The 24,952-nt window shown below is 45.2% G+C and overlaps 1 protein-coding gene across 1 annotated transcript; it reads right to left on the reverse strand.

The window, feature by feature from the left end:
* Positions 1–8,776: 8,776 nt before the first annotated feature.
* On the reverse strand, positions 8,777–10,991 carry LOC148045772 (uncharacterized). Its single transcript, XM_087712239.1, has 5 exons — positions 10,852–10,991; positions 10,572–10,712; positions 10,167–10,304; positions 9,407–9,844; positions 8,777–8,990 (listed from the first exon to the last, which is right to left on the reverse strand). Exons 1-5 carry the CDS (start codon positions 10,989–10,991, stop codon positions 8,777–8,779), a joined length of 1,071 nt encoding a protein of 356 aa, XP_087568365.1.
* Positions 10,992–24,952: the final 13,961 nt, after the last annotated feature.

Here is a 24,952-nt window from a genome sequence, read left to right on the forward strand (position 1 = left end):
TCTCCAGAGATCATCGGTCAATGCGACCAAAGCGGTTTCAGTGCTGTAACCGGGCCTGAAGCCAGACTGGAAGGGGTCAAGGTAGTTAGCTTCCTCCAAGGTACGCTGAAGCTGTAAGGCCACCACCTTCTCAACAACCTTCCCCAGAAAGGGGAGGTTGGAGACTGGACGATAGTTGTTAAGAACTGCTGGATCCAAGGACGGTTTCTTCAGGAGGGGCCTCACCACCGCCGCCTTCAGCGCGGTGGGGAGGTATCCCTCCCGAAGAGAGGCGGTAACAACCGCCTGGATCCAGCCTCGTGTCACCTCTCTGCTGTTGGCAGTCAGCCAAGAGGGACACGGGTCCAGTATGCAGGTGGAGGAACTCACAGCTCGCATAGCCTTGTCCACATCCCCGGAGGCAACATCCTGAAACTCAACCCAGAGATGGTCTACCAAGTTATTCCCCTGTGTCCCGGCTGGATCTGCAGGGGTGGAGTCCAGTTCCGATCAGTGACAGACTGTGAGCATTCCTCTCAGTCCAAGAATGTCTGCAGGAGATAGCTCTGTGCAAAGGCAGTTACCAGCCACTCCTGGAACAATAGTTGTGAGTCCAGAGAAAACCCAAACTGTCTAGCGGCTGTCTCTTGAGGAGTGCGTACCACATTGAGAGCCAGGGTTGAGGTGGGTGGACCCCGTTCCTCCCTATGGTGAAATTCAAAGCCTCCAAGCACTGGGCAAGCATATGAATAGCATGGTCTGAGTGTCCAGAGTTTGTTGCTGATCCTTTTTAATCCCAACAGTAGATGAAACCATTAGGTGAGATCATTTGGCAGGAGTGGGTGTAGTACAGTATTATGTGGCCTTTGTGAGCTCTTTTCTTTCAGCTTAACCTAGAATGAAAGGAACGGAAGGCTTTTTTTCCTGGGGCCCAAATACTAACTGTCTTTGCTGTGGAATCAGCAAGCCAGCCCAGAACTCTGGTTTCTAGAAAAACGTCTTGGGAGGAAGGCTGCTCCTGGCATGGAGACGATGCACTCCGTTTCACGTGGGGAGAGCAGAGCCTGGGTTCTTCCCTCACAGACCAAGTGGCAAGAGGCTTGTGCTCCTCTCCAGCATCTTTCCTCAGACAGGGAGGTCACTGGGCAGAAAAACAGGCAACGCTTCCTATCCTTGGCATATGCCATAGTGTGAATTGATGGTTTGGTAGTGCTGCAGCCTGCTTTGGGATGCCCACACAAGGCCAGACACATTCTGGTGGTCCTCCCCAGATACCTTATGGATCCAGTTGATTTCTGGTGAGAGACTTTTACCAGAGATCCTCATTTGATTGTAAATTTACTTTGTTATTGAAAGAAAATACATTTCATATGATAAATCAGATCTGTTTATGTGTCTGTCTCTGTGTTTGTGTTTTTCGCCAAGTATCAGACAACAGCCCAGGGGTCGAAAAAATGGTTCCTTGAGTATCCAAACACAATGAACACACCAGTTAATGAGGAGATTTCAGGCTTTATTAAGTACCTGCAGAAGGCAAATTAAATAAAGAACCAATCAAGTCTTGGAAGATGTTTCCCTCTTCATTCAAGAAGCTTCTTCAGCTCTGATTGGGTGGTGGGAAGGAGAGGATTGATATTCCTTGCAGACAGCTGGTCATTTGCATTCTTTTAGAGAGTTGTTGAGACCACTTGGATGTTTGCCTGATCCTCAGGATCACCTGAGTAGTGCAAACGGCTGTGCAGCGTTTTGGGAACTGCTGAAAGGATTCCCATAGTCTGAAATTTTTCTGGAAATCCATTCATGCTGCCACACTTTGAGGTCCAATGATCTCCGTCCAGCGGCTGGGAACCCCATAAGTTACTCCCCTGTAGTAATGATGATACTCAAAGGCCCTGAATGTATAGCCCAGACTGTGGATGAGACCATGGTCTGTAAATGTCTGACGGGCATGGAAGTCTCGAGAGGTTTCCTGATAATGCACCTCTTCCCTTCCCCATAAGATGAATTGTTATGCCGGCAACACTGCAGTCAAGGGACCCTCCTGATTTTGGTTGATTCCTTTTCACTTCCAAAGCTTTGTTTCTCTGTGCTCTACCATTGTCTATTCATTCTTGGCATTTTGGCATAAATTGTGCTTGTTCTTTGGCCCTTATTTCCTTTCCTTCCTCCACATCAATCTCTCCTTATTTCCTTTTCCTTATTCCCTCCTCTTTCTTTTATCCTCCCACCCAACTTATGGCAGCATCTAGATAATCACAACTGTTGATGACAAAGGTTCGTTAATTAAGAAGCTCATATGGTAATACCATAGTTAAGGTGACCAGATTTTCAGATTGGTAAAGAGGGAAACCTTTGACCGGGGGGGGGGGGGGCTTGATTAAAAATTTTATATGGAAAAATTATACAGAAAAATTATGGACTGTGCCGAAATGGATAAATTAACGAAAGAAATACAGCTGGGTGAGCTCTCCGGTGCCCCGCGCTTTCCTGCCTCCTTCCATCACGAACCGGATCACAGACAGTGGTCACATTGAGGAAATGGGGATTTTATAGTATCCTTCCCCTGGAGTGGAGAGGAAATGGGGATTTTGTAGTATCCTACCCCTGGATGGGGGAGGGAATGGGGATTTTGCAGTATCCTACCCCTGGGAATGGGGATTTTATAGTATCCTTCCCCTGGATGGGGGAGGGAATGGGGATTTTGCAGTATCCTACCCCTGGAGTGGGGAGGGAATGGGGATTTTATAGTATCCTATTTTAAGGGTGCAGAGGACGTGCCTCTTGTCGGTCGAGGCATCGGCTACCCTCCCTTCTTCTGCCTTATCTCTCCGTCCGTCTACCTTTGCGTTGGGAAAGAGGAGTGAAGTGGGAAAGCAAGACGGATTGCCATTGTCAGTTGCCAGGCTTCCAGCAGGTTGGCTGGACGCCGCCCCTGCACTCCCGCCCAGTAGCAGCAGCAGCAGGGCTGGCACCTGAGTGTATGGCGGAGACACCCACAGCCTTCTCCGGCTCACTGATTCTCCCCAACCCTACGATTTTCCTCCTTTCCAGCTGGGTGGCGGGAGCACCTGGGATCTCTCTAGGTCAAAGCCGAGAGGAAGGGGGGAAGATTCCATATGAAGGCATCCTGAGGCTCTACTTTAACCCATGCAGGAAGTTTGGGGGGGGGGTTGCATCTTTTCCCTGGCTTCTCCGAGCTTCGTTCCTCCCGCTTCCGCTCCTTCAGCTGGAGACAATTACACACACACAGTCCAAAGAATCCCAGGCACACAAACAAGCAGCTTCCCCACCGTGGGCTTTGTTCTTAACCGACAGCGGGCAAAGGGAATAGAGAGAGGCGGCGGCAAGGCTACCTTTTGCGGGTAGAGCAGGAGCTTGGCCAACCATGGAAAGGTGCCCTGTGGCTGGGATCCAAGGGGCGCTTAACTAGGCAAGGAAATTGTGCGGACATGCCAGGGCGTGGGAACTGAGGAAAAGAATAGAGAGGGGGGCGTGTGGAGAAGAAGAAGCGTGCCGAGCTGTCATCGGGGCTGCTGAAGCTTGCGAGGGAGATCTAGAAGCAGATGGAATGGGACTTGGAGTCCTACGATCTTGGTGAGTGGGGATCCCTGCAATGGGATTTGGAGTCCTAAGACACTGGCCATTGGGGGCTGCTGCGATGGGATTTGGAGTCCGATGCCTCTGACAATGCCTCCTTGCATCTCACAAGTTCCTCACCTAGTTAAGCGCGCCTTGGATCAAAGCCCCAGGGCACCTTTCCATGGTTGGCCAAGCGTCCAGGTTGGCGTCCAGCCAACCTGCTGGAAGGCTGGCAACTGACAATGGCAATCCGTCTTGCTTTCCCACTCCACTCTTCTTTCCCAATGCAAAGGTAGACGGATGGAGAGATAAGGCAGAAGAAGGGAGGGTAGCCGATGCCTCAACCGACAAGAGGCACATCCTCCACACCCTTAAAATCCCCATTTCCTCCCCACTCCAGGGGTGCCCTCGGACTCCTCTTCCCGCCCCCGCTGCGTCGGCTTGGAAGGGCCAGGAGAGTGAGAGAGAGAGAGAGAACGGGGAATCTCTCGGGGCTCACCAGAGCGCTGCTCCTTTCCCAGAGCAGAGAGAGACAAGGAAAGAAGGGGGGAGAAAAAACTGGGCGCCCGAGCCCTTTCCCCACATCCCTATGCAGCGGGGAAAGAGAGGTCGCTCCCGGTGAAGTGTCGCCCCCGCGCTCGCTGCTTCAGCCGCAGCCACCCGAGGCTGAGATGGGATTTGGGGTTTTGACAGATGCCCGTTTCCCCCACTCATGTGCCCGAGTCCTTTAAACACATCCCTATGCAATGGGGAAAGCTTGCTGCTTCTGCCGCAGCCACAACGAGGCCGAGACGGGATTCGGGGTTTTGACAGATGCCCGTTTCCCCCGGGCGCGGGTCCCTCCGGCCGGAGAGCCATGTAGATCCCTTGTAGGGGGAGGGGAGGGAGGGGAGGGGAAGAGGCTCCGTGGGTGGGGGAGTGGAGGAAAATGGGGGACGCTGCGGAGGTCAAGGAGATGAAGAAGACCTTCATTGTGCCAGCCATTAAACCCTTCGGATCACTATGATTTCACGGTCACCATTTGCAAGGAGTGGGAAGGAGAGGAAGGAAGGAGGGAGGGGGGAAGGAAAAGAAGAAGGGATCTACATGGTTCTCCGGCCGGAGGGAGCCACGCGGGGGGAAACGGGCATCTGTCAAAACCCCAAATCCTGTCTCGGCCTCAGGTGGCTACGGCAGAAGCAGCGAGCTTTCCCCGCTGCATAGGGATGTGGGGAAAGGGCTCAGGCACACGGGGGGGAAACGGGCATCTGTCAAAACCCCGAATCCCGTCTCATCCTTGGGTGGCTGCAGCAGAAGCAGCGAGTGCGGGGGCGACGCTTCACCGGGAGTGACCTCTCTTTCCCCGCTGCATAGGGATGTGGGGAAAGGGCTCGGGCACCCAGTTTTCTCTCCCCCCTTCTTTCCTTCTCTCTCTCTGCTCTGGGAAAGGAGCAGCGCTCTGGCGAGCCCTGAGAGATTCCCCCATTCTCTCTCTCTCTCTCTCTCTCTCTCGCTCGCTCTCCCGGCCCTTCCAAGCCGAGGTGGCGGGGGTGGGAAGAGGAGTCCAAGGGGGATGGAGGGAGGGAGGGAGGGTAGGCGGCTGCGGTGGCTGGGCGATGGCCAGCAGCGGCCAAAGCAGGGCGCGGGAGAGCGAGATTTTGGTGAGGCGGCCGGGGGAAGGACCGAGGGAGGAGGAGAGGATGGGGCTGCTTGGGAACGGGGAAGACCAGGGCGCGGAGGGAAAGAGCAGCGCCCGCCCAACCACCGCCACCAGCTCCACTTTGGAAGTGGCGGATTCCTCCGGCGGATTGCCTTCCCCGCACTGCCCTCGCTCTGGGAAAGGAGCAGCGCTCTGGCGAGCCCCGAGAGATTCCCCCATTCTCTCTCTCTCTTGCTCTCCCAGCCTTTCCAAGCCGAGGCAGCGGGGGCGGGGAGCCCGAGGGAGAGGGAGGAAGGGGAGGCAGCAGCGGCAGCTGGGTGATGGTGGGATGGTGGGAAGAGAGGCACCGCCAGGGGTGGGAAACGACCACGAGTTGAAAGAAGGGAAGCGACCATGAAGGAAAGAAGGCGGCGGGGGGACCCACAGCTTGGTGGGCCTCTTCTCGTGGGATAGAACCCTCTCTCTCTCTCTCTCTCTCTCTCTCTCCACCACCCCATCCTGTGGCTGCTACCATGGACGGGGAGGAGGAGGAGGTGGAGGAAGAAGAAGAGGAGGAAGCGGGACGAATCATTTTGAGAGGGGATGGGCACGACCTGGGAGACACAGGGAAACTCCGCAAAGGGGGAGAAGGAGAGGTGGGCCGTCTCCTCCCCCCAGCACCTCCCGATTCCCACCGGTAATGTTACTCACCAGTTAAGCAGCAAGCAAAAGACGAAATGAAATGGAGTGTGCTAAGCTAAGCGGACTCCAGCCAATCAGTGAGCTGGCTGGGATGGAAAATTTTAAGCACGCCGTGTGCTTAAAGTTTTCCATCCGAGCCAGCTCACTGATTGGCTGGAGTCCAGGCCAATCAGTGAGCGGCAGGCTGGGCTGGCTTAGATTTTTAGTGTAGAATGGAATGAGTGAGCGAGGTAGCAGCTGATGGGCGGGGGAGCAAGCGAGCTGCGAGCGCCAAAATAAAGCGGGGTTTTTTGAGAATGGCCCAGGACGCGGGAAAAATTATGGGAAGGCCTGCCTGTCCCACCAGATGCGGGACGTCTGGTCACCCTAACCATAGTCCATTAAGAAAACAGTATGTCACTCAGTCCAAAAAGCCAATTAAGTTCTTAAAAACCAAAACAATAAATACTTGCTGAGAGGTTTCCAGTTTGTTCATTTTGTCAACTTGATCCCAGATCTCATGCTACTGCTTCTCATATTGCGTGATTTCTTCAGGACATTTTCTCACCAAGATGAAATGGATGGGAAGTTTCAGGCCGTCCCCCATGGAAGTCATTTAAGGCTTTCTCAAGCTACTCATTCACCTTTTGCTTGGATTCTTCAGGGCATTTTCTTTGGATTCCTAGAGCCATTCTTCCACAATTGTTTTTGGCTTCTTCTGGGGATTCTGGACTGAGTTTTTGCAGAGATGATTGTAGCTATACTTGCATATCTGTTTTGGATGCAGTAGAACCAGGCTGTCTGGAACTTGCTAAAGATGTTTGAAGCCATCCATCCATCCTTCAGTTTCTTTCAGAGCAAGCAAGTTCTACCCAAATCACTCTCTCCTTCATCTTCCCCATTCTTGTTTTTGATTCCTTAGATTATTTGAGATCCTGGATGCCCTTAATAGATGCTTCAAGCCATTCCTGAGGACCTAGATGGGATGCTTCACGGTCCTTCCTCTTTGAAGCTGTTTACAGATATTTCAAGCCATTTTTGGCATCTTGTTTGTATGTTTCAGGACCTTTTCCAAGTTTTTCAAGGATTCCTGAAGCCATTGTTCAAGAAGTGGTATAGGTTCTTCAGAAAATGCAGAGCTTTCTAAGGATTCTTGAAGCCATCGTAATATATTTTCCACGGTTCCTTCGGAACTTTGCTTCGTGATGTTCTCTATTGATTTTTCAAACCATCTTTTCCTTAGGCTTTCTCAAGATTCTGACTGGACTTTTGCCACCAAAAAACAGGAAGATAAAAAGGGGGAAACAAAAAGACAGCCTTCCAGAAGTTGTTTTCCTTTCACTTTCTTTCTCTTCTTATCACTCTTGACTTTTCTTTTCTTTTTTTTTCATATCAACTCATTTTTTTCAAGGTTCTTTCCAACTATATAATAACATAGTATCTTATTTGGCCAGTAGATGGTATCTCAACTGTAATTTTCTGTGCCAAGAGGAGGGAGAGCTCTAACAGCTGATTATCAATGTTCAACAAAAAGAAAAAATACATTCTTTTTACAATTTCTTCCAACAATCAAACAATATTGCAGACAAATCAAAGACACTTTTAAAAGCAACAAAATTCCAATTCAGTCTTTCTATATTGTAAAACTTCATATTCTTCCTTTAAAATGTGATTTCTCTTTTGGGTCTATTAATTTTTCACCGTGTATTAACTTGCCACTTTCTGCACTTTGGAGACTTTTAAAACTTCTTTTATTTAGGTGGGTCTCTAATAAAGAAGTTGAAAATCATCTCACCCAGTTCCAATCCTCTCTTCACACACCACTTCAGCTCGGTTGCTCCAGCTTGATTCCAGTCATAATGGCTGTCTCTCTTCTCTAGTGGTCGGGAGGGCTCCTGGGATCAAGCAGGAGGGCTGCCTATCTCCCGGAATCAAGTAATCCCTCGCTTCTTCGGCACCTCTCCAGGGTGACCCTAAAGACCTCCTATCAGAGTAGAATCAGCCAGGATATGTGGAACACCGAAATGGAAGTCCACAATAATAAATATTGTTGATGACAAGGGTTCATTGGTTATGAAGCTCACATTGGAATACCGTAGTCCATTAGTAAAACAGTATGTCACTCACTCCAAAAAGGCCCAAGAAGTTCTGGAAAACCAAAAGAATAAATACTTGCTGATACATTTCCAGTTTGTTCATTTAGTCATCTTGATCGCAGTAACACTAGTAGCAGCAGAAATGAGAGACAAGTATATACCAAGATGGAATGGATGGGGAGTTTCAGGCTCTTCCTCATGGAAGTCATTTAAGGCTATTTCAAGCTAATCATTCACCTATTGCTTGGATTCTTCAGGACATTTTTTCTGGATTCCTAGAGCAATTCCTCCAGATTGTTTTTAGCTTCTTCTGGGGATTCTTGATTGAATTTTTGCAGAGATGTTTGTAGCTAAGCTTGCATATCTGTTTTGGATGCAGTAGAACCAGGCTGTCTGGAACTTGATAAAGATGTTTGAAACCATCCATCCATCCTTCAGTTTCTTTCCGAGCAAGGAAGTTCTACCCAAATCACTCTCTCCTTCGTCTTTCCCCTGCTTGTCTTTGATTTCTTAGATTATTTGAGATCCTGGATGCCCTTAATAGATGCTTCAAGCCATTCCTGAGGACCACATGGGATGCTTCACGGTCCTTCCTCTTTGAAGCTGTTTACAGATACTTCAAGCTATTTTTGGCATCTTGTTTGTATGTTGCAGGACCTTTTCCAAGTTTTTCAGGGATTGCTGAAATCATTTTTCAAGAAGTAGTATAGATTTTTCAGAAAATGCAAAGCTTTCTAAGGATCCTTGAAGCCATTGAAATATATTTTCCACGGTTCCTTCAGAACATTGCTTCTTGAGGTTCTCTATTGATTTTTCAACCTTCTCATCTGGACTTCTGTAGATCCTGAATGCTTTTAATAGAGGCTTCAAGGCATTCCTGAGTATCTAGGAGTGGCGTTTTAGGTCCTTCTTCCTCAAGATTCTTTATAGCTATTTCAAGCCATTTGTTGGCATCTTGTTTAGATACTTCAGGACCTTCCTCTTCCAGGTTTTTCAAGGATTGTGGAAGGCATTTTTCAGGAACTGGTCTAGGTTCTCTAGAAAGGGACAGGCTTTCTAAGGATCCTCAAAGTCATTTTAACATATTCTTCAGATCCTTCAGGACATTACTTCTTCAGGTTTTCTATTGATTCTTCAAGCCATCCCTTTTTTTTTTGGCTTCCACGAGACTCTGACTTGAACTTTTGTAGGATATCTCCTTGTCCGTTTAGGGTGTTTCTCCTATCCGTGGGGGGATTTGCCTTATCACCCCAGCATCTACAGAGTATCCCCTTCAGGATCAACAGTGCTCAAAAAAGAGCCCAAACAAAGGAGTTAGAGTTGGAAGTTAGGAGAGCTTCCTTCTCTCCACTCTAAACACGGTGACGTCACCACAGGAAGTCCCCTTCTTCAGGTTTTCTATTGATTCAGCAAGCCATCCCTTTTTTTTCCCTGGCTTCCACAAGACTCTGACTTGAACTTTTGTAGATGTTGAATGCCTATAATAGATGCTTTTAGCCATCCCTCCACATCTAACTCGCACGTTTCTGGTCCTTTTTCCTGGAGATGATTTATTGATGCTTCTAGCCAATCATTCACATCCTTCCTGGCTGCTTTAGCACATTCCTCTGGGAGGTTGGTGGCAGATGCTTTAAGCCATTCTGGCAGGGTGTGTTTTGACCGTTCAGAGGAATCCTCTTTTAGGAGTTTGAGAGATTTCTGCAGCCACCTCAGAATATTTGACCGGGGTTCCTTAGATTTTTTAATTTTGTCTACCGAAGCTTTAAGCCATTTGGGGTTCAATTGATATTCCGCCATCTGAGGCTTCATTTTCTCTTGAGCTTCTGTCTTGTCTTCCATCTGGTCTCTGTCTGTCAATAAGGTACAGCGGCCTATCCTCAGTAGTTCCTCTCTGAAAAAAAATCAGAACGTTAGCTGTGAATCTGGGTCAACAACAAAGTATTCTTAGTTAAAATAACTGGAACTGCTTTGATGTCAGGAAACTCTCACTCTGAAAGTATATAAATATTGTTGGGCACCGGGGGATGGAGATCTTCCCATTCCATGAGACTAACTCCTAGATTTGTATATGTAAAAGAATAAGAGACATAGTTTGTTAATTTCTTTCTAAAGTAAGGAGAATGTCAGGTTTTTCCAAGCTTTCTAAGATAAGGAGACCCTAATATGAAATTCTGGAAAAAGTATTTTGTGGTGGCTATCTAAAAATTTCTCACCTGCACAGTATTTCTTCGTACGCTCTGAAGATCTCCTCTTTCTCATCGGTAAGTTCAATATTTTTGAACGTCAGAATCTCTGTTTTGTTTCGGAGCTCTTCACTTTCTACTGTCAGTTTTGACATCACAGCTATCTTTCTGTAAATTATGAGGACCAGATAGATATTAGCCCTCTTAACTTGTTACTTGAATTACTAATTATTATTGCATTCCATTATAACTATTGCTCTTCTCTTACTCAGTTATACATACATACATACATACATACATACATACATACATACATACATACATACATACATACATGGAATATTTCTTTTATCCAGTATATCTTGGCCTAAGGGATCTAATAAATAAATCTGAATTTGAAAGAAAAAGTCAAATCGCTATCTAAATATTTCTCACCTATAAAGTTCTTCCTTGAGATCATTATTCTCATGTAGGAGCTCTGCTTTCTCCACAGCTTCTTTCTGAGCCTTGCAGCGGAGTCTCTCGTTCTCTTGCCTCAGTTTCTCCAGCTGCCCAAGTTCCTCTGAACTAATTTTTCTGTAAAATATCAAGAGCAAAGTGTAATTAGCTCCCTTAGGTTTTTTTATTTGAATTATAAAACTTGTTTAAAATTAAAACTAATTGAAATAGCTGAGAAAGGAAGAGAAAGTCAGGGTGGCTATCTAAATTTTTTAACCTGCTCATCTTTTCTTTATACTCTTTATACTCTTCGCAGAGCTCCTCTTTTTCTTTGGCCAGTTGGTGGTTTTCCTTTATAAGCTCCTGAATTTGGACTTTGAGCTCCTCTTTTTCTGCCAGAAGTTTTGAGATTTCCATTGTCTTTCTGCAAATTATGAAGAGCAGAGAGAAATTAGGCCCTTGGGTTTTTTTTTTTTTTTTTTTTTGTATTTGAATTATAAACCTTTTGATACAATTATGACACATTCCACCCTTTTCCCCCAAGCTTTACTAGAATATAATTTTCCATCACTTGTTTCATAAAATGGCCAGTCCCATTGCCAATGGACAAATGATGAATGTTGTATTGAAAGTGTGAACTGAATAGGGTTATAAAAAGATGTGATGAACTATGCAAAGACTTACATATAACTCTGGTCCCTTGTTCTCTTCAGATCTCCTTCCAGTTTTTCTGTTTTTGTCTGAACAATCTAGAGAAGCCAAAATACATCACAAGTCAGGAATATATTTCCATATCAGCCCACTCACTACCCCCTACTCCCACCCCATCACCCCCACTGGGCTTCTTCACCTCTTCTTATGACATGAATTGTCTCTCGGTACTGGACTCTCAACAGATTCCTCACATGCTAGGTTGCTTACCCGATGGGAACGCATCTTTAAATTGATGTTCTGGTCCATGTGCTTTTCTGGACTCCGGGAAACCTGGCAGTTCTGTGAAGAATGAAAAACAAAATGAATTTTAAACACTTGCTTGATAATTTCCTTCATTTCATGGTCATGAGAAGAATTACATGAATTTGTTTTCCATAAATTCTCTCATGTCAGTGTAAAGAAGATATTCGTTGAAACATCCTCTTTAGGAAAAAAAAGTCTGGGGTGTAGACAAGCATATTTGTGCATATTAAAATCATGCATGTCAAGATGAGCACAAATGTGCAACTCCCGATTTATTGCTGTAGATGTTCAATACAGGCAATAAAGGTTATTCACACCGGGATAGAAAAAGAATGATTTAGTGGTATTGTATGTGGGCAAAGAAACTAGCTAATGTGGCAAAGAAGGAGCCAACCAAGAATGAGCATGAACTCTGTCAATTGCCATTCTTGAATAGAAGTTTCAAATAAACTAGTTTGTATTGAATAGATGTGTGTGTGTATGGATTTCATCCATATAATAGAAATATAAAGCGAACATATATACTCTATAAAATATGCTGCACATGCATTATTCACAATTACCAATTGTTAAGAAATCATTTGTTTTTATTTTTCTTATAAATATATTCAAGGTGAGCTACAAGTATACATTATATACCTCAGCACGTCTCCGTTCTTCGGTGGTAGATGACAGAAGAGGAAATCTCGATCGTTCCTCCTGCAATGACCAAAGACCCAAAGTTTTTAATGATTCTCAGGGAGTGGCTGGATGAGTCCCTGCAGTTTTCTTAGCAAGGTTTTTCAGAAGTGATTCGGTGTTGCTTTCTTCCTAGGGCTAAGAGAAACTGACTGGCTCAGGGTGACCTACTTGGCTTTGCTTCTAAAGTGGGGCAAGAAATGTCAGTCTCTGAGTTTGCAGGTTGATGCCTTAACCGTGGCGTAACAGAAACCACAATTAATATTCTTTCTGTCTGTCTCTAACTACCTAATCTGCCTGTCTGTCTTTCTTAAATTTATATACATTCCATCCAGTGGTGGGATTCAAACAATTGAACAACCGGTTCCTTTCCTAATGACCAGCTGGGTAGGCAGGGCTTGGTGGTCATGTGTCTAGGTAGGCGTGGCCAACTCAATGTCACTCATGTTGCTGGGTGCTTCACCTTAGCTGTTACAATGTAATAAGGGTTAACCGGAGAGGCAGTTTCTGTAAGCAGAGCAATAAAGATTAGGCTAGAAACAACACCAGAATGTTTCCTTCCTGCCTTTCTTACAGGATTAGCCCTGTAAAGCGGAAAAAACCAAAATAAGATTTCTTCCAACAACCGGTTCTCCAAACTGCTTAGAAAGTTAACAACCGGTTCTCCCGAATAGGTGCGGACAGGCTGAATCCCACCACTGATTCCATCACATGTTTATTGAGACAGCCTATGAACAAATATTTTCTCTTACCTCTTTTTGGAGACACTTCATGTTTTCTCTTAATTTTCTCAACAGATCTTTTTCCATCGTAAAATCAGTGATGGAAACTAGAAGATAAAGAAATAGGTGACAAGGCAGAATAGCTTTGACATTTTTATTTCAAAAATTGGAATGTAAACTTGAGAGACAATATCTAGAATAGGACATGATTGGTTAATTACATTTGCCCTCAAATTCTTTTACTCTGATCCTTTAGGACAAGCATTGCCCTTCCCTCCCCAGCAGTTTCCCCTTTCCTTTTTTTCTTTCAACTAAATATTTGGCATTTCTATTCCAATTGATAAGGTCCCATAACCTTAAGCTACTTTTCAATCTCCTATGATTTACAGGGGAAGTTTATGACCTTTTTCATGAAAGCAGATGGATAGACAATTCAACATGTAAGAGACATTCCTGTTCCCCATGTGATTTCCACCCCTTCAATTGTTCCTAGAAGCTACAACCTACCTATCTAAACCCCACAGAATTCAATTTTCCTATTTATATGTGGCCCACCTGACCTAAAGGCAACACTAGGCAGCTAAATGAAATAAAACATTAACAGATTATAACAGGTAAGATCAAAACTAACATTGCTTTAAAAGCGTAAATCCTACAATGTAGGGGATGCAGCAGTGATGGGATTCAAATAATTTAACAACCAGTTCTCTGCCCTAATGACCAGCTGGGTAGGCGGGGCTCGGTGATCATGTGACTCTTTGGGTGTGGCCAACTCAATATCACTCAGGTCGATGGGCGCTTCACCTTAGCTGTTACAATGTAATTAGGGTTAACCAGAGAGGCAGTTTCTGTAAGGAGGGCAATAAAGATTAGGCTAGAAACAGCACCAGAATGTTTCCTTCCTGCCTTCCTTACAGGATTAGCCCTGTAAAGTAGAAAAAATCAAAAGGAGATTTCTTCCAACAACCGGTTCTCTGAACTGCTCATAAAGTTAACAACCAGTTCTCCCCAGATAGTGTGAACTGGCTGAATCCCACCACTGGGATGCAGCCATGGATCTGTGAACTATCTCAAATGATCTATATAACTGGCCATCAATATTCCCCATGAAGAGCCTTTCAATTCAAAGAACGTTTTTCTCTTTCATGCCACAACAGACACAAACAATTCAAAACAATTTCTAGAGGTACATGTTTTGATTTAGTGTGTGGGAAAAGTTCTCACTTTGTTCCCAAATGCCAATCTGCAAAGGTATCCCAATAAGTTACTTCCTCACAGTACCTTTTTTGTGAGGTCGTATGACATCACAATTGCATCAACAAAATTTGCAGTAGTGATGAGAGCTTCATATGCAAAACAAGCTCAACTATTGAGGTTTGCAGCTTTTTTTCTTCAAAGTTTGATCAGAACGGAGGTCGACAAATAGCAAAAGTCTTCTTGATACTCTATATTGATTCTATGATTTATCTGCCTTTAAAATGGGGATTGGCAACAGGATTTTACAGACATCCACCAAGGTGTCTGCCCCCACCCCATTTCACTAAATACTGAAAGCAAACATGTCATCAAGGCTTGGTGCAAGGTGGGCAATGGCATCTCAGCTCTAGAAGTGTGACCTGTAACCCACTGGACCATAATTCCAGAAGTGTGTCCTTACCAGGATCCGCTGGTCGTCCACACGTTAGCACCTCAGCACCTTAGCACTTCTGCACCTCCGCACTTCAGCACCTCTGCACCTCAGCTCCTCAGCACTTCCGTACCTCAGAACCTCAGCACTTCAGCACTTCCACACTTCAGAACGTCAGCACCTCAGAAGTCAGCACTTCAGCACTTCTGCACTTCAGATCTGTAGCACTTCAGCACCTCAGCACTTCCGAACCTCCGCACCTCAGCTCCTCAGCACTTCAGTGCCTGAGCACTTCAGCACCTCAGAACCTCAGCACTTCAACACTTCCGTACTTCAGCACTTCAGCACCTCAGAACCTCCGCACTTCAGAACCTCTGCACTTCAGCACCTTAGCTTCTCAACACTTCCGCAATTCAGCACCTCAGCTCCTCCGCTACTCAGCACCTCAACTCCTCAACGCCTCAGCACAAGGATTGGGATCCTGGATATATATATATGTGTAGCAGTCAAAGTCATCACAATCAGTGTTTCATGACACGGCCTTAATATTTTATCTAGCTGTGGATAGGTGCTATGGGTGAGCCTTATATGGCTCACAAGAAATGGGCACCTTTGAATATGAAGGGGGACATAGGGTGCCCTCATGCCACCAAAATAAGGATATCATTGTTCTAATACCAAAGGCAAATGACAAACCTTTACCCTAAAATCCCCATGGTTCCTCATATATGTGGTGGTCTCATCTGCTTTTTTTGCATTTTTATAAACTTGAAACAGCAGAAACAAGAAAAAAAAATCCTACATGAAGGTTTTTCTGGGAAAATTATATCCACCGTGGTATCCCCTTTAACCGAAGAATTTAATTTAATTCAATATTTTATCATCCCAGTTGTTGAAAAAAAATGAAAGAACATCACCAACTTGCCACATAGGAAACACTGTAGAAAATACATTTTCCCCCATGTTTAAATTTGCAAGATGAGATCTAATGGAAGAGAATCTTTGTAGCTCAGGGTTGAAATGTAGAGTCCTTGGTGCTCTCTAAGCTTGGTTTATTGCTTGCAGACATTTCATTACCCAACATCATCATCACAGGTACATGCAGTCAGGGGAGGCATGGCCTCACCAACATCATGAGGAAAAGAAAAGAATAATTAAAAGGAAAAAGGCTGAGGTAGTTGCTGCCAGAGTCACAGTGGATGACTCTGCTTAGTGCTTAACTGCAGTGGGAGGCGAGAGAACTACAGGCCTCCTTTATTCTAGCTTTATGATCACTTGAGCAGAGTTAAGAAAGGGTTAAAAGACGAAAAATTTCTTATGCAAAGGAGGCACATGTTCTCTCGCCTCCTGTAGAGGGCATTTTTAGAGGCTTTTTTTTCTTTTCATGAGGGCAGGCAAAAGCAGAGTTGAAATCCTCTCTGAAACAGCTGGAAAAGGTGCGTGTGTGGGGAGGGGAGAGGAATTCAAAAAGTTTGATTGCATACAAAACCACGTTGCCTTTTCAAACACACAAACACACACACACACACACACACACACACACACACACACACAGCTGGATAAAAGTATATAAGCCCATCTTCACTGATTACAAGTTTGAAAAGGCAACGTGATTCACCTGCAATCAAAGGTTCCGACTGGAAGGCATCAGGGGAATGGCGGGGGGCGGGGTATGGCAGAGGAGCTGCTTTCAAGCCTTTGGAAAATATATCCAATCCAACTTCTGTGTTTGTGTTTGTCTGAGAGTGAGTGAGTGAGAGAGGGATCCAAGTTCTCTGTGTGCATGTGTCAGTTTGAGAGAGGGGGGAGGGAGGGAGAGAGGGAGGAAGGAGGGGGAGGGAGAAGAAAAAGAATGGGAAAACTTATTTTGCAAGGGGGAAAAATGCTGTCACTTTAAATCAGAACTGAGCATGCCTGGCTGTGGAATTCTGGGAGTTGAAGTCCCCAAGTCTAAAACAATTGCTGCCTCACCAGCCATAAAGCTCACCACACGTCACTGTTGTAAAGGGTCATCCGCGTCCCTCCCTTTCAAGAGGGAGTGGGTTATTCTAAACAAGGTGGCTGGGCGCGATTCAGTGGATGCAATATGAGTGGCAAAATGCGCACATTTCGCCGCCCATATTGCCACGAGATAGGCTCTGATACAGGCTCTCATCAGTGCTCGGTCTGACTCAGATTTACTGGCCCTCCAGCGGTGCTCTAGACGTGTCTTTTGGTGCTTCATCTTCCGGAGTTCCTTGGTGAACCTAGGGGCCCTCTTGGATCCGCTACCTCAGAGAGGCCGCAAAGGCGCAATCCGGTTCAGAGCCCCCGCCACCGCTATATTCCAAGCAGCGACTAAGGACTCCACTGGACTGTGGACGAGAGCATCAAGTATTTCTCCAAGCGCCGTCTGAAATCCCATAGGGTCCATCAGGCGCATGGGGCAGAACCACCTAATCGGTTCCTCCTCCCTACAGTGGGGGATTGGTTTCCGAAAGTCAAGCTTCAGTAGGAAGTGATCAGACCATGACAAGGGCAAGATCTTAATACCCCTCAATTCAAGATCACGTCTCCACTGCTCTGAGAGGAATACGAGGTCAAGCGTGTGACCTGCTGAGTGAGTCGAACCCCAGATTACTTGGGTCAAGTCCATGGCTGTCATGGAAGCCATGAACTCCTGCGCCCCATCCGAGCATTCACCGAGTGAAGGCAAGTTGAAGTCCCTCAGTACCATAAGCCTGGGAAACTCGACTGCCAGCTCAGCTACTGACTCGAGGAGCAAGGGGAGGGCTGTTGCAATGCTGTTGGGAAGAAGGTACGTTAACAACAAGCCCACTTGACCCACAAGGTTCAACTTCACCAACAAGGACTCACACCCGACAAGCTCTGGAGCAGGGATCCTACGAGGAACTAATGACCCTCGGATGATAATGGCCACTCCCCCACCCCTTCTTTGGGGTCGCGGCTGGTGAAGCACCTGAAACCCTTCTGGGCACATTTCAGTGAGGGGGACTCCTCCCTTCGGGCCCAGCCAGGTTTCAGTAATACATGCCAGGTCTGCCCCCTCGTCTAAAATTAGGTCCCGGATGAGGGGAGCCTTGTGAACAACAGACCTGGCATTTAACAACAACAACAACCTGAGACCAGGGCCCTGACAACTCTCGCCATCTGGCCTTGGAGTGGAACTAATAGAGCCAGAAGGAGGGATCGCTGTGACGTAGCGGACCCTCCTTCCACAGTAATGGCTAGCCCTAAAGTTCCCGCTGTACATGCCCCTCCCCATCATGACCATAAAGTTCTGGCTCACCCCCGTGTCCGTAGCCCCCATTCCCCCCCGTAGCCGCCTCTCTCTCCAGCAAGCCATTTACATCAATCATTCTAGGACTGGGGGTGGTCCTGGGTTCCCTAACACTTCTGCAAAGCACTCAGTGGAGGAGGTGCCAGGTTGTAGTCCCAGTCCTTTCAAACGTACATATCTATTTACTCAAACAATCCCCACGTAGTAGTTAAAACACAAAATACAATAATAATAATAAAAAGTGGGATCATTCACTCAATCACACACATAACCCATGAACTCCCCATACAAGTTAAAAATTGTGCAACTGTGCAAAGTTTGTACAAGGCTTGTACTAATACGAGAGAGGAAGTCTTAATGTTCTTAATCTTTTCCTCTGCAAAGTCCAGCAGAGAGGGCAGGGTCCAAAAACCTGAAGTGATTGGAAAATTAATGTCGGTTGGGGGGGGGGTGCAAGTCAAGCACACTAGTGTGTGCTTGCAACCGTTGCAATATCCCGAGGTCATGTGATTCCTATTTGTGATCTTCCAAGATAGATGTGGAGAAGGAAAGTCAATGGGGGAAGCTGAATTTGATTAACAACATAGAATAGGGGTGTCAAATTCGATTTCAGGGCCATGTCAGGGTTGTGTTTGATCTCTGGGGGCTGGATGGGTATGGCCAGGGTTGGTGTGGCCAGCTCAATGTTACTCATGTTGGGGGCACCTGTGGTGGCCTGGGCAGGGCTGAAGGGATCCACGTTTGCTAGTAGTTTGTTAGCACTCTGCCAGCGAAAACAAAGATGGGGGGCTGAATGAATCCCCCCCGGGCTCCATTTTTGGCTGTGATGCCCTTCTCCAGCTCTCTGCCAGCAGAAATGGAGCTTGTGGGACTATACACAATCTTCCCAAGCTCCATTTTTGCTGATTCTTCGTGTTTGCAGGGCAGCACCGTGGGCCAGATCTCAGCACCCCATGGGCCAGATCCAGTCCACAGACCTTGAATTTGACACTCCTAGCATAGAACATAGAATCATAAGGCTGGAAGGCATCTTGGAGGTCTTCCAGTCCAACCCCCTGCTCAAGGCAGGAGACCTCATACTATCCCCGTCAAACTTGGTCCAATCTTTTCCTGAAAACCTCCACTATTAAAAATACCACCAACACCACGTGCTTCGTTTAACAACTGCAGTGTTTTGCTTAGCTGTTGCAAAAGAGTAATAAAAACCCAGGCTAACAACCATTTTCCTTAGCTATGATAATTTTCTCACAATTGCACTCATAAGTAGAGTACTAACTATACTAGCATTTAAGAAAATACAGTTCATAACTATAAAGCGTGGGGCATGTGATCAAAAAGATCAATGTGGCAATAATGATCACATGAATGATGTACTTAAAAATGTTAGATGCAATCTTGACCCATAAAAATCTGTAGAGATTCTCAGTCATCCAGGTCATGATTGTCCCAAAGGTGCTTTTTCAGGAGGCAACTGGACTTCCTTGTTTTTTTTCTTTTCTTTTGAAGACATTTCTTCAAAAGCCAAGAAGCTTCTTCAGCTCTGACAAGGTAGTGGGGAATGCAATGATTTATATTCCTTGCAGACAGCTAGTCATTTGCATCCTTTTAGAGGATGCACTTGGAGGTTTATCTGTGTCCTCAGAATCGCCTGAGTGGTATAGAGAAAAAAATGCAGATTACAGGAACCAGGATCACTACTCAAATGACCCTGACAACATAGATAAACCTCCAAGTGCTTTAACAACCATCTAAAAAGATGCAAATGACCAGATGTCTGCAAGGAATATAAATCCTTCTATTCCCCATTATCCTGTCAGAATTGAAGAAGCTTCTTGGATGAGGAGACAATCTTGGGACAATCTTGACCCCTCTACATATACAGGGGTGGGTTTCTCACCCCGTTCCAACCGGATCGGTTGGAACGAGGCCGGCGGCATCCTCGCGCACGCACGCAGTGCGTGCATGCGTACTAGCGTCTGCGCGATGCTCCAGCTGCTCCTGGAGGATCGCGCAGGCGTTCTGCGCATGCGTGGAAAGCACAAAATTTGGAAAAACCGGGTAAGGAGTGGCCGCGGGTGTGTGGGCGTGCGCGGGCGCGGGGGGGGGGCTTTGCCCTTCCCGGAAGTTACTTACTTCCGGGTTCGGCGACCAACCGGATCGCAGGGACCGGTGCGAACCGGTCGAAACCCACCCCTGTACATATACCTCCGCAACCATATTAAATAGGTTTCTAGCTGTACAGCAATAGTACTTTGATTTATATACCACTTCACAGTGCTTTATAGCCTTCTCTAAACAGTTTACAGAGTCAGCATATTGACCACAACCATATATAATAAATTTCCACTTTCAAAGCAGTCTAAGACAAACTTTTGCAATTACATAAAGATTGAGTTTAATTCTTTAGCATAACTGGGCTGTGTGTTTGGATGTACCGTAGCACCAAACTCCTGTGGCCTGTGCACCTATAAAGCTCTATTGCTGAGATACATAGCTAATACAGCAACAGTAGGAATAGTTCTGCTATCTGAAATCAATGGCACAAGGGACTGATTGTGAGCTGCTTATTCATGAACTAATAATGTCATTTCTGTGAAGAAGAAAAAAAAACCAGAAATAGCAGTTGGCATGTAGAGCTGTTTGATCTCCCAGGGTCCAGACTGAGAAAAAAAAGAGAAGAACATGGGAGGAAAGGGGTAATGGATTGATTGGAAACAAAGCAAAGCAAACTGTTCTGCTATCCTTTAAAATGACAGTAATTATATCAGCAAGCAAAGCTTCATGCACTATGAATAAAAGAGGCCATTATAGTGTACCTCGTAAAGTATTGATTGGAGAAGGAGATTAGATGTATTATATATAGGCTGCAAAACTGAGATGCCTCCTAGATGGCAGTATAAGGACATTTCTGGACCTCTTTGTTGCCATCTAATGGTTATCAGGGTTCTTGTTTAATGCAATAAGCAAAAGATGGATTCACCTTTCTGTTCAAACGCAAACCTTTTTTGGATAGTTGTTGATTGATGGTTTTCTTGAACCCAAACCTATTTCACAGAATTGGTGAGGTTTTCACGCAATATTCATATCAGGGTAATTTGGTGTTCTTCAAATATTTGGGATTATAATATCAAAGAAATTGTTGCCTTTGGCCAAATTGGCTGGAGGTGTCTGGCAAATAGTGGCTGTTGAAACCAAGCAAATAACAGGCAACAACTTCTTTAGAATATAAATTAATTTATTGGGGTTTTCACTAAGTGGAAAAAAGATGGAATAAAAAAAGATTTAAATGCTACAAACATCAGAGCGCTTTCATTAGGTAATAACTGTAGAACAATTTGTTTATTAAAAGCAATGGAGCAAGAGCTGATAAATTAAAGATACTGGCAAATGAAATTAGTTCAAGTTTAGTTAAATATAGCTGAATGAGACTTAATTTTTCAATGGCAAGTCATTCCATTTTTAAAGTATTTTTACTTCAACCAGGACTAAGCCTGGATCTAATCCAACAGGTGCAACCATATATTAGCAAACCTTCAAATATTTGGCAATGCATTAATACAAATTTCTTATCAAACTTCTACTTATGATAGGGTAACAGAGGAAGCTTCCTGAAATCAGCCTTGGCTAAATGGAAATGACACTCATCCCATCAGAACTGAGTTGCTGGAAATTCACTGAATTGTAAGAATTATTTTGACAGTTCTCTGAAGTTCTAATGTCTACTGAAATACAAGTGATGTTGAACATGGGCTGATATTTAAAAATGCTGTCTTTAAAATGACAAAACAGGGACACTTTCATTGCTTGAGGTGTTGTGCACATTCATGGGGACACGGATGCCTGCTGAAGCCATGATTTAACTGAATAATGGAATAACAGAGTTGGGAGGAACCTTGAACTCTTCTAGCCCAACCATCTGCTCAGGCAGGAACTCTATACCATGTCATACAAATGGTTGTCCAATCTCTTTTTAAAAGCTTCTAGTATTTGAGCCAGTGGTGGGTTCCTACCAGTTCGGACCGGTTCTGGCAAACCAGTAGTAGCTTGGCAGCCTGGGTAATTGGAACTGGCAGGTGTGGGCCTGCCGCACCCACTAAACTAGTTCTCCTGGGGGGCTCCATAGGCTCTGCCATCTTGTTTTTTGCTTCTGCACATGCACAGAGCAATTTTAGTTGTACTGTGCATCCCTGAGCGAACCAGCAGTAGTCTCTTCCAGAACCCACCCCTAGTTGGAGCATATGAAAATTGTGATGTAAGTTTCAGCATTTGCCACTCTCATCTCTACCTGGATGTCTGTGCATGGATCAAGAAGGTGAATTCATCTTTTAAAATAGCATTTAGACTTATATACTGCCCCAGTGTTGAAATCTAATTCCCTCCCCCCCCCCCGGTTCTGTGGGCATGGCTTGGTGGAGGTGGCTCATGTGACTGAGTGAGTGTGGCCAACTTTTTTTCATTTTCAACTATTTTTTAAACTTTTTAAAACATTTTTTTTCCTGCCTACTCACTCGAACCGGCAGGAAAAAGTGCTTTAAAAAGTGGGGGAAAGCTTCCGATGATCACGTGGCTCACAGCTGAGTCACACGATCCTTGGAAGGTTTTTTTTTACTACCAGTTTGTAGAACCAAGGAAAATTGTCCCTAGTTCGGCTGAACCGGGCCGAACCAGGGGGATTTCACCCCTGTACTGCCCCATTGCATTTTATATCCTTTTTCAGCAGTTTTCAATGTAAGCATTTTTTGCATATTATTCCCAACAATCTGGGTCCTCGTTATAGCAACCTCAGAAGGATGGAAGTCTGATTCAACGTAGAACTGGAAGGGACCTCAGAGGTCTTCTTGTCCAACACCTTGCTTGACCAGGAGACCCTATATCTGTGATGATGAACCTATGCACACATGCTAGAAATGGCATGCAGAGCACTGTCTGTGGACACACCATCGCCAGCTGCTCTTCCATGGTCCGTTGTACACATGTACACTGGACAGCTGGTCCAAAATGCATGTGCATTGGCCATCTGCTCTTCTGGGTTCTGGTGCATGCATGTGCACATACCAGCTGGTCTGAAGACCAGTTGTCTGTCACGTATGCACATACCAGAAACTGGAAGAGAGCAGCTGTCCGGCATGAATGTGTGTGACGGAACCCAGAAGTGCAGCTGGCTACCACAACTTCTGAAGGCAAGCTATTGCTGTCAGCCCTGGAGGCCATCTTTTACTTTGGATGTTCAGGGCTGCCACTCTTAGTGGATGGGCATGCTGTGGGAAACTGGAGGGAGGTTTAATGGAGACAGGGTGAAATGTATAGCCATAACAACATTCTTTTACCTGGGAGTCAAGGATGTTCAGTCTGCACATGGAGAGGCATGACTGGAAAGAAACTCAGTTGGGACAGGGATATGAATGGACCATGTGATGGACATGTAGGTACATGGGAAGGAATTTTGATCCTGATCTGGATGGGGAAAACCCAGACACCTTTCATATTTGGGTTTTCCCATATGTACCAATATGAGATCTCTAATAAGATGGAACTTTGAGGAGAATGGCTGCCTTGGAGTTTTACTTCTGCTGGGGCTGTTACTTGGAACCCTGACAATTCCATTGGTTGATTGTAAAACCTTGAGCCCCATCAGGATCAAACTCCAGGCTGTGGGCAGAGTTTGTTTGCAAATACTGCACTTTAACCACTGTTAAAGCCACCAGGGCTCCAGGTAAAACAGAAACTAAGAGAATAGAATGAAAGGAGAATTTACTTTCAGTTGAACAATTTCTGTAAAATTAATCAGCAGGATTCTGCACCACTTATTGGTTAAATTTTCTGAAGACAAAAATTATGGTCTTGCTAAAAGACCAAGACTAACCAAATGAATATAGATGGAAACCTTATTGAAAGGTCAAATATCTTTTAATACTGAGGTGTGGCATTTCAGGTTTCAGGAAGAAATGAAGTTTGGATCAGTAATACCATATTATCAGTCAAAATAATTCAGCAGGTCTTTGGGACTATTTTTGTCACTCAAAAGAGGTTTTTAAGAAGCGATTGGACAACAATTTATCTGAGATGGTATAGAGCGAGGGTGTCAAACTCGATTTCATTGAGGGCCTCATCAGGGTTGTGTTTGACCTTAGGAGGCTGGAGTGGGTGCGGCCAGGATGGGTGTGGCCAGATTGACATCACTTGTGTTGTGGGCACCTATGGTGGCCCAAGTGTTCTGCCAGTGAAAATGGGCTCCGAGCATCGTTTTCAGCTGCAACAGTTTCCTGCACCCCGCTGTCAATGAAAACAAAGCTTGGGGAACTGCACACGGCCCTCCCAAGATCAGTTTTCACTGGCAGAGGCACTGTGGGTGAGTCCTTTGTTGTTTTCATGGTGGCCCTGCAGCTCAGATCTAACCAACCATGAGCCGGATCCAGCCCGGAGGCCTTCAGTTTGACACCCTGCTTGACTTCCAAAGTGCCTTCCAATTCTTTTACTCTTTTCCTTGGTATGAAGTCATGGCTTTTGACAGATACTCTTGTCCCCATGTCTTGCAATAAATAAGTTTTTCTTATTCTGCAATGGAAATTTCCTGAAATGATTAAACAGGAACAGTTTTTCTAAAAGTTACGAGCGCAACAATAATGGTCTTTGTAAAAAAAAGAAACACTGGCCCAAATCAACTTTTTTGTTTTTTTTATCATGGCTTCAAGAATGACACCGACATTTTTCAGACATCTCTTTCAAATTGCTAGGAAGCCACACTTTTGATTGGAGAGGATGGACTGAACTTCTGCTACTCAAAGTTACCTATTGATTAAAATTTAAATATTTTCTTTTGGTTTGGCTCTGGGCCATTGGACAGAAGCTGCTATCAATTGGATTTTGACAAATGTTCACATAATGCTTATATGCAATAAATAGGCTAAATATCTTTTTTTTAAAAATAAAATGCAAATAGAAAAAAGCACCAAGAAAGATAGAAAAGAAAAGGTTCAATGACTTAAAAAGCAGTGACCTCCATTCCCCCCCCCCCAGAATTACAGAATAAAATAAAAGTTACAAGCTCAACTTTTTGTTTTACATTTCTAGTTTAAGTACATGGGACTAGACTGCTTGTCCCATAACAAAACCA

The sequence above is a fragment of the Thamnophis sirtalis genome, unplaced genomic scaffold (genome assembly GCF_051295495.1).
Source record: "Thamnophis sirtalis isolate CommonGarterSnake01/CBP01778 unplaced genomic scaffold, rThaSir2_p1.2 scaffold_4, whole genome shotgun sequence".
Classification (NCBI taxonomy): domain Eukaryota; kingdom Metazoa; phylum Chordata; class Lepidosauria; order Squamata; family Natricidae; genus Thamnophis; species Thamnophis sirtalis.

Coding starts and splice junctions, on each gene's coding strand:
- LOC148045772 (XM_087712239.1), bottom strand. CDS start 10,991: ATGGAAATCTCAAAACTTCTGGCAGAAAAAGAGGAGCTCAAAGTCCAA. Junction 10,713..10,851: donor TATAAAGAAAAGATGAGCAG/GTTAAAAAATTT, acceptor GATATTTTACAG/AAAAATTAGTTCAGAGGAAC. Junction 8,991..9,406: donor CAACATCTACAAAAGTTCAA/GTCAGAGTCTTG, acceptor GTCCCTTTCTAG/AGAACCTAGACCAGTTCCTG.